The sequence below is a fragment of the Rhineura floridana genome, chromosome 10 (genome assembly GCF_030035675.1).
Source record: "Rhineura floridana isolate rRhiFlo1 chromosome 10, rRhiFlo1.hap2, whole genome shotgun sequence".
Taxonomy (NCBI): domain Eukaryota; kingdom Metazoa; phylum Chordata; class Lepidosauria; order Squamata; family Rhineuridae; genus Rhineura; species Rhineura floridana.
This window is the reverse complement of record NC_084489.1, coordinates 88,121,621-88,136,760: the sequence shown is the minus strand read 5'-3', so window position 1 is coordinate 88,136,760 and position 15,140 is coordinate 88,121,621. Positions and strand designations below refer to the sequence as shown.

The following is a 15,140-nucleotide window of genomic DNA, read 5'->3' as shown; positions in this document are numbered from 1 at the left end:
GGGCAGGGGTTGGACTGGGGTGACTTCACTTCTAGTCCAGCTTTTTCTGGAATTTTTGGGGCATTGCATGTACTTTGCACCCTTCCTTATTACTCAGTTATTACTGGGCTCTTGCCGGGAGGAAGGGCGGGATGTAAATCAAATAATAAATAAGTTCCCCCTTTCCTGAGGCAAAATGAGATCAGTCCTGGAGAAGAAAACAAAAAACATCCATGGGGGTAACTATTTCACTAGGGTTTTTTTGCCCCTGGACAGTGCCTTAATAAGACGCCTCTTTTTCTGTCAGACTTATGACAGGGCAGATCTGTGTGAAAATACTTACTGAATGGACCCAACAGATGTGTTCTCTTTGGTAAGACTACCAAGTCTTTTGAGGGGAGAAGGTGTTGCTGTCCACTCCTTGCACGCGACTAGGTCTCCTCCAGAGATTTGGCCGCCGCCTCCTCCTCCTCCTCTGGGAATATAAACTATGTTATAATTTTTTTCATGGTGAATCGGATTACCTATAACTGGGTTGGAGAACTCTTAGCCCACGTATGGTCCGCCACCTAATTCCCTGGATCCCCCAACATCAGAGCCCCCTCTTAACCATCTGGGCTGGGGTGAGAAGGAACCATAGAGAGGGGGAGGGTGGAGAATGGGGCAAAGCTGAGCTATGCCAGGAGAGAGGTGCACATGTGTGCATGGGCGGGGTGAAAGGTGGTGAGGCAAAATGGCCCCATTACCTTGTGGGAGCTGGTGGAGCTGGTTGAGAAGGAAGGAGAATGTGTACCTGGGAAAGGGGAGGAGCATATTCTGATGGAGGCTGGCTGCCTCTTGAGGAAAGGGATGTTTCTGAGGGGCATCTATTTTCCTGATTGGAAGAAGGGAGGGTTGCCCTGAGTTTGGGGGCTGGAAGGGATCAGCTTTCTGGGAAGCAGGAAAGGGCTGCCAGAGAGAGAGAGAGATTGGGGGGTGGTTCCGCCTACTGTTGGCTCTGGACCTGCCTGCTGCTAGCGTGGGAACCCCTGTGCCCTGTATTCATATTACACTGATGGTAAGAGTGATACAGAGACCCAGTGTGGCATAGTGGTTAAGGTGTTGGACTCCGACCTGGGAGACCAAGGTTTGAATCCCCACACAGCCATGAAGCTCACTGGGTGACCTTGGGCCAGTCACTGCTTCTCAGCCTCAGAGGGAGGCAATGGGAAACCCCCTCTGAATACCCCTTAACATGAAAAGCCTATTTGTAGGGTCGCCATAAGTCGGAATCGACTTGAAGGCAGTCCATTTCCATTTCTAAGAGTGATACAGTGTTGGCTTCCAGAGCCTATTTTAAGCTTGCAATCTTTGTGTGCCCTTGTGGTAGATCTGGCAAGATGGGAAGCTCTTCTCCCCCCCCCTTTATTAACTGATGGGGGGCTGAGTGGCTCGTTGGGGAACACTGCCCATGGCTACCCAGTAATTCTCTGGAAGAGGCAGCACTTGAACTCAGGAATCCTTAGTAAGAGCCCCTTGGCATGTTATGGCAGCATCCTTGAAGCGCGTCTCCAGCTGCTGCTGCTTTGGCACAGGAAGGTGGCGTCATGGTTCCACCTTAAAAGCAGCAGTCACGCAGCACAGAAGAAAACAGTGCTGGGAGAGCTCCTGCTTTGCACGCGGAAGCGATTCGGGTCCCTTCCTTGGCATCTCCACTTAAAGGATCTCTGGTGGCCGGTCTGGGCGAAGACCCCGGTTTGTGACCTTGGAGAGCCCTTTCCAACTAGAGCAGGTGGCTCTGGCTAGATGGACCTGTGGCCTGACTCCTACGGGGCAGCTGGGTGCATGGCTAGAGATTCGTATACAGTCACTTCTCTAATCATTTGTGCAGATTGCAGTGATGTGATGGTGTTGGTTTGCTGCCTCAGTCTCAGCAAAGCAGAACCAGGCTTCTGAGGCAGTTGAATACCAGGGTTCACCTGAAGGATCATCACCTCTGGGGAGAAATGCTCATGCATGCATCTCCTTCAGGCTTCCTGCATTCAGGCCGGACAGGGCTGTAAATATCCCTTCAAGATCCGACTCTATAGCTGACTACAATCCTTCAGCCAGATTAGGTGAGGCTTAAGAAGCAGTCAGATGGAGCCGCACCTGGACCCATGTGGATGGCGAGGATATGGAGGGGTGTGGCTTAGAGGCAAAGGTGTGAATTACAGGATAAATCCGTCAGGGATCTGTCTTGCACAAAAGCTTTTTGACCTCCCCATTAAGGCTTCATTTGGATGGCATTTTTTTCTCCCACAGGGATAACAACCACCAGCAAATGGGTCTCACTAAGTGGCTGAAGATCATAATTTGACAAGTACTTGCTAATCCTCTTACTCCAAACTTTGAAAGGGCAACAAGGAATCAATCCACACCCCACTGAAGATAACTATTTGAACTCGTGCACTGACCAGATAAAATAAGGCATTTGTTGCTGAGGGATATCAAGTTTATTGCAAAGTGAGGGGGAATCAATGAGAAGAAATTACAATCCGTAATATTCCCTCCCACCCAAACAAAAAACCAACTGGAGTTGCAGCTTTTGCAGCTGAACATTCCTTACTCCTAAGCAGGAAGTTTATCCTTTCTTCTAACACACTTTTGTTAGAGTCTCATTTTGTATGAACGTCTGTATTCCAAATGTCTAACCAGCCTTTCCCAACCAGTGTGCCTCCAGATGTTGTTGGACCACAACTCACATCCCCCTCAGCCAGCATTGCCAATGGTCAAGAAAGATGGGAATTGTGGTCCAACAACATCTGGAGGCACACTGGTTGGGAAAGGCTAAGCATACTTGGTTTCGATAATTAATGCTCTCTCCAGTGCCCAGCAGAGGGTGCTGACAGTATTCTGTTGGTGGACTCAAATTGCAGCACATCAATGCCAGACGTGTCCACATCCCCATAGCAGAGAAACAGCAACAAAACTCAGAAGAGACTGGAAGAATGAGGGTAAACAGCTAAAATGCCTCCCTAGGTCTTTCCTTCCCATTTCCACATGTGGTAATAATGAATTTTGTGCAACCAGCAGGTAGTTGTCTCCCAGCTCTTGGGGCTGACAGTTGGTAGAAAGAAGCATTCTTACGCTTAAGATGAATGTTGATTGGTGTGTGTGTGTGTGTGTGTGTGTTTAACAAAGCACCCTTTAACCTCATTTTCATGGATATCTCAAAGCAGGTTTTGGGAAAGAACCTGGTGCTTTAGGTTGTGCTAATGGATGAGACTGAAATCAGTAAACCCTCTGCTGCTTCCCAGCGATTGGTAGTTCAAAGACATGCTGCCTCTATTCTTGAATGTAGCATATAGCCATCATTACTAGCAGCCGTCCATTGCCTAATCTCCCATGAGTGTGTCTAATCCCCTTTTAAAAGCATCTATAAGAACACAAGAGGTCCATTGGTTACATAGAAGTTGCTTGGTCCAGGCCAGATCTTTGATCCTTGCCGCTCAGTATTGCCGACGCCAGCCTTAGTCCAATCTGGTTGGGGCTGTTGGGAGTTGTAGTCCAAAACATCTGGAGGGCTCCTGATTGGACTGTTCTGCACTGTCTGCCCAGGAATGAAACCTTGGGGTCATAGTGGATAGCTTGATGAAGTTGTCGGCCCAGTGAGTGGCAGCTGTGAAAAAGGCTAATTCCATGCTAGGGATCATTAGGAAAGGTATTGAAAATAAAACTGCAGATATCATAATGCTGTTGTATAAATCTATGGTGCGGCCGCATTTGGAATACTGTGTACGTTTCTGGTTGCCTCACCTCAAAAAGGATATTGTAGAGCTGGAAAAGGTTCAGAAAAGGATAACCAAAATGATCAGGGGGATGGAGTAACTCCTCTATGAGGAAAGGCTGCAGCATTTGGGGTGTAGAAGTGTATAAAATTATGCATGGCATGGAGAAAGTGGATAGAGAAAAGTTTTTCTTCCTCTCTCATAACACCAGAACTGGTGGACATCCAATGAAGCTGAATGCTGGAAGATTCAGGACAGACAAAAGGAAGTACTTAATATTCACACAGGGCATAGTTAAACGATGGAATTTACTCCCACAAGAGGCAGTGACGGCCACCAACTTGGATGGCTTTCAAAGAGACATATTCATGGAGGATATCAGTGGCTACTAGCCATGATAGCTACTATGCTCTGCCTCCATGGTCAGAGGCAATGTTCATCAGCTCTACAGCTGATCCCTGGCGTTGGAATAGGACTGCTGGTGCTAAGGCGTGGCTTTCTGTTTTTGAAAGCCTGATCAGCAGTTGTTGGGCCAGAGGACTGAGGGATGCAGCGTTGTTCTCAAGTGACAGAGTCTTTCCTCAGAGGGCTGGCTGCAGCAAGGCAGCTCCGTAATTCCGTTGCGTCTTGGGCAGTTTCTTTTGCAGTGGTAAGAGACAGAACAGTGAGCTGGCTGAACCATCTGTCTGGTCCCCTTTGGCTGCCTTTATTGCCATGTTCTCAGGCCCAAAATCATGTAGCTGCAGGTATCTGAGGCATGCCTGGGGTGGGGAAGTGATTAGGCTTAATATATTGGCTCCATCCTCCTGCTTCGGGATTGTCTGTTTTAGGGCATGCTGCTCTAAGGGTTTTATATATATATACACAAAACAATCCTTTGATTCTTTAGCCAGATGCAAGTAGTATCTAATAATTTGGATCAGGATTACAGACTTTGGACATCTCGGCTTATTTTACATTCTTATAAATTAGTGTTTTTTAAAAGTAAAATAAAGGTTTTATTTGAATGGGGTGTGTGTATGTGCTGAGAGAGGAAGGAAGCTAAAACTTTAAACCGTAGTGAAACGTACCTGGAGCTGCAGAAATGGACAGCTAACTCCTGCTCAAACACTGGAAAGTTACGGCCGGGAAGAGCTGCAGGCAGCTGTGCTGGGGCACATCTGGCATGGATGGTGGTAATGTCCCAGTTGATTTCCATTTATCCAGCGCATCTGTTTCAAGAGCCGAATCCTTTCGTGTGGGGAGCCTCAGCTACTCTTCACTAGCTTGAGGGGGAAGTGTAATGGAGAGGATAGAGGGGAAGCCCTGTGTCTATCTGGGAGATGGGAATCTTGGGTCTGTTTCTTATTTAGCCCTTGTCTGTGCAGCAAAGGCTGCTTTTTGAAAAAAGTTGGGCCTTTTGATGGGCCTTTCTCAGCTCCGCTTACAGTTAAGCTGTTTCGATTTATACATCCCTATTCCAGATGCTGGTGTGCAGGAAGAAATCTTCTGTCCTACTGGAACAGCTAGATTAAATCTTCACAAACCCTGTTTTCTCTCTGTGGATGTGTCTGTTTGAAAGTCTAATTTATGCAAATCTAACTTAAAAAAAAAACCTTTTAAAGATTAGTGCAGAAATTTGCTGTAGCTCCAGTGGTGAGCTCGTTGTTGTACGTTTGTACTGCTTAATGTCCCTGGAGGTAAGGACTGCTAGAATATGACCTCAACACGTTTTGCAAAAGCCGCTGTTGGAGCCACCTGAGAACACTTGAGGTGATAGCCTCTTATCAGAAACAGCAGCTCTTTTAACACACTGGCAGCCTTTTTGGGACCATTTTGAGAGGCAGCTGAATAAGGTCACCTTCCAAAAGGTGCTTATCAAATTTCTCTCCATTGAGTTTCCTTTGTCAGGCATCTACACCTGCCTGGCACCACACTGCCACCTGCTCCTTAGCTTGGTAGGCAGAGCTGTGCCAAGATACGCATGTTGCATATGTGCGAGAGTGGCACACACTCACTCTTTGGTCTTGTGGAACTCTTGTGGGAAGATCAGCCACCAGTGAAGTGGTAGCGGTAATGACGAACTTTGCTTCCATTTTGGTTTGGGGTTTATCCAAATTTGCGGAGGTGGGAGGAAGCAGCTGAAATGAACATTTGTTCTGGCTTCTGGTTTATTTCTGTGCATATTTAAAATGCTGGTGTAGTTGTTGTTATCAATAATAATGATAATAATTTATTACCTGCCCTTCAGCAATAGGTCCTAGGGCAGGTCACAACAATATAAAATACATTATTAAAAACAGTTTAAAACAAAGGGTCCTAAAAATATCTGTCTCAAGTGTCAAGGTTGAAGAGGTGCATCATCAGCATACAACGAAAGCTATGTAGTGATGTTGCCAGGTGTACCTCTCTGGGTGAGGGAATTTCACAACTTAGGGACTGCCACAGATAATGCCCTCTCCTGGGCCACTGCCACCCTTGAACTTCTGAGGGTGGTGGAACTACCAAGGGGACCCCTTCTGCCAATCCTAACACCCAAGAGGGTCTGTTGGGAAGGAGGCAATTTTTCAGGTATTTGGGCCCATTTAGGGCTTTAAACACTAACACTGTGTTTTGCTTTTTTGGTTGTATTTTAAATTGTTTTTGTTCATTTTAAATGGTAAGTTTCTTAATGGATTCTGAAATCTACATCCTGTCTACGCTTACCATTAAAAATAAATGTTTTTAATTTCAGTTTTGTAATGAGAATAAATAAAAGAGCAGAACTGATACAACAGTACAGAGCAGTCATACAAGTTCATGTGTTACTTGCCTTTGGCAAATATTGTGTTGCTGTTTGTTGCATTGTTTTATCTTTTTGCTTTATTGGGTTAAGGTTATTTTAATCTATGTATTTTTACCGTTAAAAATGAATTGCAAGCCACTTGAAGGCCGGTCGTAATGCAGAGGTGCAATAAACTTTTTAAAATGAGTAAATTTAGTGTCATAGGCCACTAAGAACGTGCTGTACGCTGCCCCTTGCTCCTCCCCTGTAAACCCCATGGGCATCTAGTCTGTCCCTATGGAGCGGGGAGCCAGAACACTGTGCTTTTCTGGCTACTGAAAATGATGGCCAGCTACTAAACCCAGGTGAAATTTGTGGAGAATCCACCCTTACAGGAAAGGACAGCTAAAGAAGGTTTTGCAATCTGAATGTTAAAGACTGAAAAGAATAAAAATGAAGCTGACAATTTCATGTCAATTGATAAGGCTGTATCTGTCTTCTAGGTATGTCGGCAACTGGACCGGCAGCCGTGGTCGAGAATGGCGATCATGGGATAGAAAGCTCCAAGAAGGGTATGATTTTAATGGCCCCTATTTAGTACACCAACAACCTTTAGTATGAACAAATATCTTATAAAATGTATTTCATGATAAACCCAACAAGCAATAAACATTTACATTATATCCCAAAGCTTAAATACATTTCTGGACCTATGAAGTACATGAACCAAATCTTGCACAGATGCCAATGTTGCCCATACATGCACAAGTGAATGTAGCACACCTGCCACACAGTCCAAAAGATGTTATCAAGGTAGTCCAGATGTATACAGTATATCCTGATGATGCCAGATAAGTCTTGGCGTTTACAACCTTCTTCAATGGCATATATTCAAAAGAAACAATACCTTCTGCATGGGCTCAGAGGGCAGTGGGAAATACATTGATGTTGCAGTAGCTTCTTCAGTCGGCACAGTGAGATGATCTGTATCTCCAAAGCTGTGGCGGCCTGCAAGAGACCAATTACACACAGTCTCAAACCTTGTTTGCCTAAATATTTCCTCTGACGACTGTAGCTCCTATTTTTAGGAATAGAGTGAGATAGACCTTATGCATTAGTTATAAAACACAGTTCACTTTAGACCTTGTTTTTGTGCTTTTGTTTAGTACTCAGGGAAGAGGGTCTCTTTGGGGGTGGGGTGGGTCCTTTTCTCCTAGTCATTGCCCAGAGACCTAAGACAAGGATTTTTTTTAGTACTGCAATATGACTTTCCAGGAGCTCGTTACTTGATATAACTTTTTTCCTTTCCTGATAGAGTCTTACTCTGCAAGATGTTGTGTTTATCTTGTCCGGTTGCCAGCCTTTTGTGAAAGACTTTGCTGACCACCCTAGCCCCCTCTGTCCAGGAAGCACCTCCGCTGCTCTCCCCACCCCTGTCTCAGAGCACCTGCCGTAAATCGGTTTAGGAAATGGAAGTGAGCATGAAGACATTTGCCGGAGGCATCTTGCTGGCCTCGCTGCCTCTGATCGCTGAGAGGCCAAGAGTGTTGGGCTAAAGCTGACTTCTTGTGCCCCGTTAAGAAGGATGTTTTTAAACATAGCTCAGGTTGAACTCAGGATTGTTCCTTATCATTCACATAGATCCGCTTCCCGCCACCTGCACATTCAGGAGAATGTGCTTGTGAAGATCTATTTTAGAAATAAGAGCTAATGCTGTTCACCTGGGTTGATTATGGACTAAAGAAGCTCTCCCCCTGCTTGTGATCTGGAAGAGGAGTATGCAGCCAGCATATATATCAGTAGTGCCCTTTTTAACATTCTAGACATAATTAATTTGTCCAGTGGATTTTTTTTTTTAAAGGATTGATTTATTCTACTAAATTTATGCTGCCTTTCAGGGGAAAGCCCTGTCAAGGCAAGTCACAAAATAAAAGCAGCTGTTTAAGACTGTGTTAGGCCCAGCTGATCCCAAGCATGAACTCCTGCATTAGAACACAAGTATTTGCTGGTTCCGATTAAGAACCATATGACAATGCTGGTTGGAGCTGATGGGAGTTGAAGTCCATCGTCATCTGGTGGGCACCATATTGGCTACCTCTAGTTAAACAGTCTTTCAAGAATCCCAGCAAGCAGAAGATCAGTAGTAATGGTCACCCCTTAGGATGGAGGATAAGGCTATCAATGGCTACTAGCCATGATGGCTGTGCTCTGCCACCCTAGTCAGAGGCAACATGCTTCTGAAAACCAGTTGCCGGAAGCCTCAGGAGGGGAGAGTGTTCTTGCACTCGGGTCCTGCTTGCGGGCTTCCCCCAGGCACCTGGTTGGCCACTGTGAGAACAGGATGCTGGACTAGATGGGCCACTGGCCTGATCCAGCAGGCTCTTCTGATGTTCTTAGATCAGTAGTAATGGTCACCCCTTAGGATGGAGGATAAAGGCTATCAATGGCTGCCAGCCACGATAGCCATGCTTCTACCTCCCGTGTCAAAGAAAGTATGCCTCAATATCAGTTGCTGGGAATCGCAAATATGGAGAGTGATGATCCGCTCAGGGTCTACTTTTGGACTCTCCATAGGTTTCCACTATTAACTGCCCAGAGTAGTAACTTCCTTCTAAAATAGTCATATTTCTTGACCCCTCAGAAGCTAGCTGGTCTCAGTTGTAAGAATGGTTACTGCGTTGGTCCCAAAGATAAGCAGGAGCCAAAGTATCTGACTGGACCATGGAGTATCGGAGGGGGGGATGGTAGGGTTAGTGAGGCATTTCAGACCCCAGAGGACTCCTTCAGGCAGGGATAAGAGAGGCTAAGCTTAGGGCAGCTAAAAGTGCACGGCTGAAGGTCTGACTGCCGCAAACTGTAGGCCGCCACTGTGCTTGGATCTATGCCCAGTCCAGCTGCTGTCTTTGTTCTGCTCAAAATGTTTATGTGCCTTGCTGCTGCTTTTGCCCCGATTGAGAGAGCACCTTCCACGCAGGCCCTGCCTGTGTGTGCCCCCTGTCCCTCTGCAGCACGGGTGGGGGACCTGTAAGGCCCTCCAGATGTTGTGGACTCCCAACTCCTGTCAGCCCCCACCAGCATGACCCAGTGGTCAGGGATAGTGGGAGTTGTAGTCTAGCAACATCTGGAGGACCCACTCCTGATGTGCAGCCTAGATGCATTTGTGCCTCCTCGCTTCGTTTCTTCAGGGAGTGTGTGCGTGGCTATAAATCATTGTCCTCACGTTTGTGTATGCACGTGTGTGTTGGGGAAAAGTGTCCTGTGCACTTGCTGCTTATGATGGGTGCTGAATTCTCCCTCCTGCAAAGCTGCATTGGTCCAAGTGCGCAGTCCTGTGGATCGGTGAGAGGTCCTGAGTGTGTTCCTGTGTGTGAGACCCTCTGCAAGCTTGTGCGTTCTTTTCTCACGTTGCACAGCAGTCCTAAGCATCATTTATTTATTTATTAAATTTATACCCCGCCTTATGGCCAAAATGCCCTCAAGGCGGCTTACAAAAAACACGAATATAGCAATACATCAATAGAACATAATGCATCAATAAAATAATACAATTCTCAAAATTAAATAATAAATAACGTTATTAAAAGAAAAAAACCAGCAATTACAAGCTTCCAATTGTAGGTATCATACTGTAGGAATCGTACTGGATCCTTCTGATCTTGTTGGAATTCTGGCTTGAGTTGTCACGGCTTCGTCTCCTGCATGGTTTATATCCATGCATTGAGAAGTTCAGGAAAGGAGAGATTCTATTTATTGGAAGAATTTATGAACCGCCCGCCATTTGAAAATATCATGGCTGTGTACAAAAAAAAGAAAAGTTAAAACAATAAGAATACATTAAATCCCCCTACAAGACCAACAGGAACAGCAACGAGCGATGCTACGGTGAAAAGGCCTGGTTAATTTTTGTTTTTAAAAGTCTTGAAGGAGCTAAAAGAACAAATTGTTGGTGCCATCCTAGTTTTAGGGGAGGCGATCGCAGAGCTTTCAAGAGAGAAGGGTGAGCAGGTGCATAAGAGGCCAAAGAAGGCCTGCCACCCTGGCAGCCTGCTGTGTCTTTTTGCAGTCTTACAGTCACTTGGCATGAGTTACGTAGATCATTCACTGCAAACCAGAGGGGAAGGCTGGGGGTGAGTGAAGAGGAAATTACTTTCTTGAGACAAATCCCCACCTGTGGCATCTTAAGGGGCTTTCCCAGTTTGGCCCAAGATCATTAGAAGAAGATATTTTGATATTTTGAATGTTTGTTGTAAGCTGCTTTGGGCACAGCTCACTGTGGAAAGGCGGCGTATAAATAAACTCAATCAATCAATCTATCAAGAAGATCTGGATAGCATGCCTCTTTCTGCAGTTGCGTGTGGTGTTCTATGTATTACTCTGTAGCAGAAATGAGGGGAGAGAGATGTGTGCAATTGTCCTTAGGTCAAAAAGTGATGGATTACCCTCATGCGAATAAAGAGCAATTAGGCTGCATGGCTTGTCAAGTAGCATAAATTATAGTCTTAGGCCCCAAAGTGGGTGGATCATTGATAAAAGGAGTAGGCGGAGACCACCTGAGCCCAAAGACCTTTGTGTGATAGCAGGATTCAGGTCTTATCAACCTTGGACAACCTGGTGATCTTCAGATGTTGCTGGACTCCCAACTCCCATTGGTCCCAGCCAGCGTGGTCAGTGGTCAGGGATGATGGGAGTTGCAGTCCAGAAACATTTGGAGGGCACCAGGTTGGCAAAGGCTATCTTCTAGGACTGCAAAAACTCCATTTAAAAGACAGCCTTCCCCTGAGGTTAGTCCCTTTTTGATATCCCATACCATTAGTTACAGTAGAAGGAGTGGTGAGCTACCCTTAGCGGCTTGACTGTGAGGGTCAGGGGTTTGCATGGAGTTCAAGCTCAGCTGAAGACTCTCCAAACCTATGCAAGGAAGGGCAAGAGAGGATTTTCAGCACACTGTCAGGCATGCCAGCTGTGGGCTCTTCTTGTGTGTGTGTTGAGTTGTACCATTGCTATAGTGACACTCTTGCCATTTGACTGTCTTACATGGCGTTCAGGAACAGTGTGTGGTGGTAGGGAGGACCATGTTTGCTAGCTGCAAACATACAGGTTCATGCGATGGTTCCAGAACGAGCAAAGTTCTAGAGACTTGGGAAATGCTGGACATTGAGAGAGTTTCACTTGTTCTCTCGGTTGCTGAGTCTCTGGAAGTGCTGCAGTCATAATCTCAGCTTCCTTTATACACATGAAGTAATGGGTGGTGGTTGGGGGTGAAGACTCGGGGCACCGTCTGTTCCAGCATGAAACCATTGAAATCAGAGAATGGGCGCTTCATGTTCAGTCAAGAATGTGTGTAGGAGAAACTCTTAGTAGATTGCACATCGCCTTTTCTTTTCTTTTTGCTAGAAGCGAAGGATGTGATTCTTGCCGTTCTAACAAAGTCCTGTTAGCTATGTAGGTTGCTTCAAGCCCTGGTGCCCCGGCCCCCTTCAGAGTCAGACCTTCACGCTGAACATCAGCCTTAAACACATAGAGCCATATCTGAATGCATCAATTTCCGGCGGTGTTTTTAGGGGCCTCCTGATCTGCTTGCTCAGGCAGCTATCAGAGGGGCTCCCAGCTAATTCCTGCATGTTTAGTACAGCTGACTGGCTGCTTCCTTTCTACCCAACAGCATTACTCTGTTTTGTAACAGAGAGCTTTCCCCTTGTCTCTGGTCTGGCTGCTCTCAGTCGTATATTGCTTGACATGCGGTTTACTGCATTAATGTTCATGTTTACTAATGACTTAATGCTTTTATGCCCCTTCCCATCTTTTTCCCTCTCTCCCATCATGTCCCCCCCTTCTATCTTCTTCTTCCTTCCTAGAAGCCTAGACCCTGGGGGCTGCTATCGACAGGAGACCAGTGGGCTTTTCTTCTTGCCATTCTCACATCTGTAAAGCCACAACCCCACACACACGCACCCTCCGCATTTTGCAGAGCTCTTCCTTTACCTTCCTGGAGTTTATGGGGCTGAAGAAACTACAGGGGGGACCTGCTGTTGGCCGGTCAGCTGCCGCCGTCGCTGCCACCACCACCACCACCCTCCTCTTCCTCCCTGTTTCTGCTCTGCAGTGCTTGTTGAAACCTTCCTTTGTGTGAGCACAAATGTGCATGACAGGTGTTGAAAGGGCACTTAATGTTATTTTGAGTTTTCCTGTTTGGAGTCGCCTTCTGTGATTTCATTTTTTAATTTAATCATCCATTCCTTTGCTTTAAAACGACAACAGCACCAAACCAAAGCCCCAGCATCTCCATTTTTCCTTTTTTTATATATATAACTAGCTGGCCTTCCAAACCCCATCCACAGTTTCGCAGGGACCGGGGTTTTTACCTAGGTTGAGTATAACCTTTCTTCGCCCTTTACTTACTCCACCCCATTTATCCCTCCCCTCCAATTGCTGTGCTGCCTTTCCTTATAAGAACCTTGACTTCACTGTTGCCTCCCCTCTTGGTTGATCCACATTGGCTTCTCCCCCCCCCTTTTAAATGACTTTGAACAGGAATTATCCCCAAATTTGTATTGGCTGAGACCTTAAAAGAAGCAGTTGCAGCAGCAAACATCTGTCAAATCATTGTCAAGACGGAAGCTGTCACACTTCTGAGCAAAGCCCAGTAACCTTGATCACGTTCTGCTGTTTGCCTCAAACCTGGAGCCAGCAGATGGGTTCTGCTTTCATGAAAGTTTAATGCATGTCAAAGTCTTACCTTTGTGGTAACGGCATTCTGCTCAGATGCAAATTTTTCTTTGCTTGTCCTAAGCAAATGGAAGGTATGAGGAGACTGGCAGGAGGAGAGGAGATGCTGGAGGGAGTGCAGACTCAGACATTAGACATGTCAACATCACGAATGAAATAATTATCTGGCAAGGCTGCAGCCAGAGTGGGAACGAGCTGTTGTCTCTTTGAACTCCTCCTGATCTGTCTCTGGGTTTAGCTTGTCACTTGCAATTTCAGCAGCTGTCCTCTCTCGGATATAAATCGGCCCCTCTGCACAGAAAGAGATGTAACAAAATTTGTTACCAAGACCTAAATTTGGGCTTCCTTTTTTGCCTCAAGGCTAGTGAGCTGATTAACTTTTTTTTAGGCATAACTGACTGATGTTCTTGCTGCCTTCACTGCTCCTTAAAAATGGATATGTATGTTCTTGAGTGTAGTTGAGTCAGCTGTGATGTCCGTGCGGGGCCTGGATACTGACAGCCCAGGCCTGAAACAGGCATAAAATGGTAAGCTTCGCAGAGGCCTGTTCTAAGGCAAGTCCTATTGATGCTCAACACCCAACTCATCATTAGCCATATTGCAGAGGGCTGGCAGGGTCCAAAGTTCATGGGCAAGATGTGTGGACAACATTACAGAGACTCTGGAAAATGGGTGCTCCCATGTCAGATGCCAAAGGGAGGAAAGTGACTGCTATGGGTGTAATAAGAAGAGTGAGTGACTTTGCCCAAGGCCTCCAGTGGCAGCCAAGGTGGGATTTCAAGTCAGGGCAAGTGCAAACCTACAACGCTGGCCCCCTGGGAGGCTTTCACTTGACTGGGTAGCCAGTGTTGCCATTGACCCCTATAGTTTTTCCTTGTGTGTCTACTCTGTGCTCCTCGAGCGTGGGTTGCACTTTTGAGCTTGCTTAGTGCATGTGTCAAGACAGAACACTGATGGAAATCCAAAACATGCAGAACCTGGCATTGCACTATTATTATTATTACTACTGTTGTTGGGTTGGATCCAGTGCTAATCATATTCAGAGTAGACCCCATTGAAATGATTGAGCATACCTTACTTCGGTACATCAGTTTCAGTGGATGTGCTCTGAGTAAGACTAACACTGGGTGTCATACAATGCTACTACTAATACTCATTTGATGTCTTACACTGTCTTCACCATAAGGTCCCAGGGTAAGTGACAGCAATTTTAAAAGTCAATATGAAAAACAGTTGAAAACAAAGTACAATCACGGGAATAGGGTGGGTCCTGAAGAAAATACCCTTCTGGTGTCAAAGGCCAGGGGAAAGCAGTCCTGTGTGCTGCTGGGGCTCTGTGAATAGGCAGCTCCCGCGGTGGTCATTGTGGAAGGCAGTTGGAGTGAACCAGACTGTCCCTGTTTGCTGTCATCCCTTGCAGGAGACATTCCCTTCATTATCTTGGTGACTATTACTGGGCCAGTCCTCTAGAATGCAATAGCGGCATCTACCCAAGCGTGGTTCTGTACTATTTGACTAATGGTGATAGGGCAGTCAAGCAGCGCTCATCCCTTCACCTGTGCACGAATTGTCACGAGGCTGTCTTCCCCAAACGGATCGCAACCACTTGAGCATATTGTAAAATGCAGTCTTCTCCCCCACCCCAAAAAGTGTGCTTCTCCACTTCACTGTTCTTGCAGTGCTAATTGAAGCCCCTGGAAGATCTCCAACCACCCATCCTAATGCAGCTTAGCTTAAGACCTGGTGTGGCCCCTGCATAAAATGGCAGGCATCCCAAATAGCGTGGCTTTTGAACCATTCCAACAAATACCCCACAAAAGGCGAAACATACTGATATGAAGAAGGCTTTCACCCTCCTGTTCAGTTTGTTTAAGGAAATGGGAGTGTGTTGCTTTGCCCTGACACTCTCTCGGAGCCTCATTAGTTTGAAGCCAGCTGTCTCC

General features: G+C 46.2%; 1 protein-coding gene across 15 annotated transcripts in view; it reads left to right on the top strand.

The window, feature by feature from the left end:
• Positions 1 to 15,140, top strand: part of LOC133365191 (treacle protein-like) — a 220,437-nt gene that overhangs the window by 69,866 nt on the left and 135,431 nt on the right. For all 15 annotated transcript variants that reach the window (XM_061586718.1, XM_061586727.1, XM_061586725.1 and 12 more), the window contains one exon: positions 6,975 to 7,043. In XM_061586718.1, coding sequence (XP_061442702.1) covers positions 6,975 to 7,043 — 69 coding nt within the window. The remainder of the gene's footprint in view (positions 1 to 6,974; positions 7,044 to 15,140) is intronic.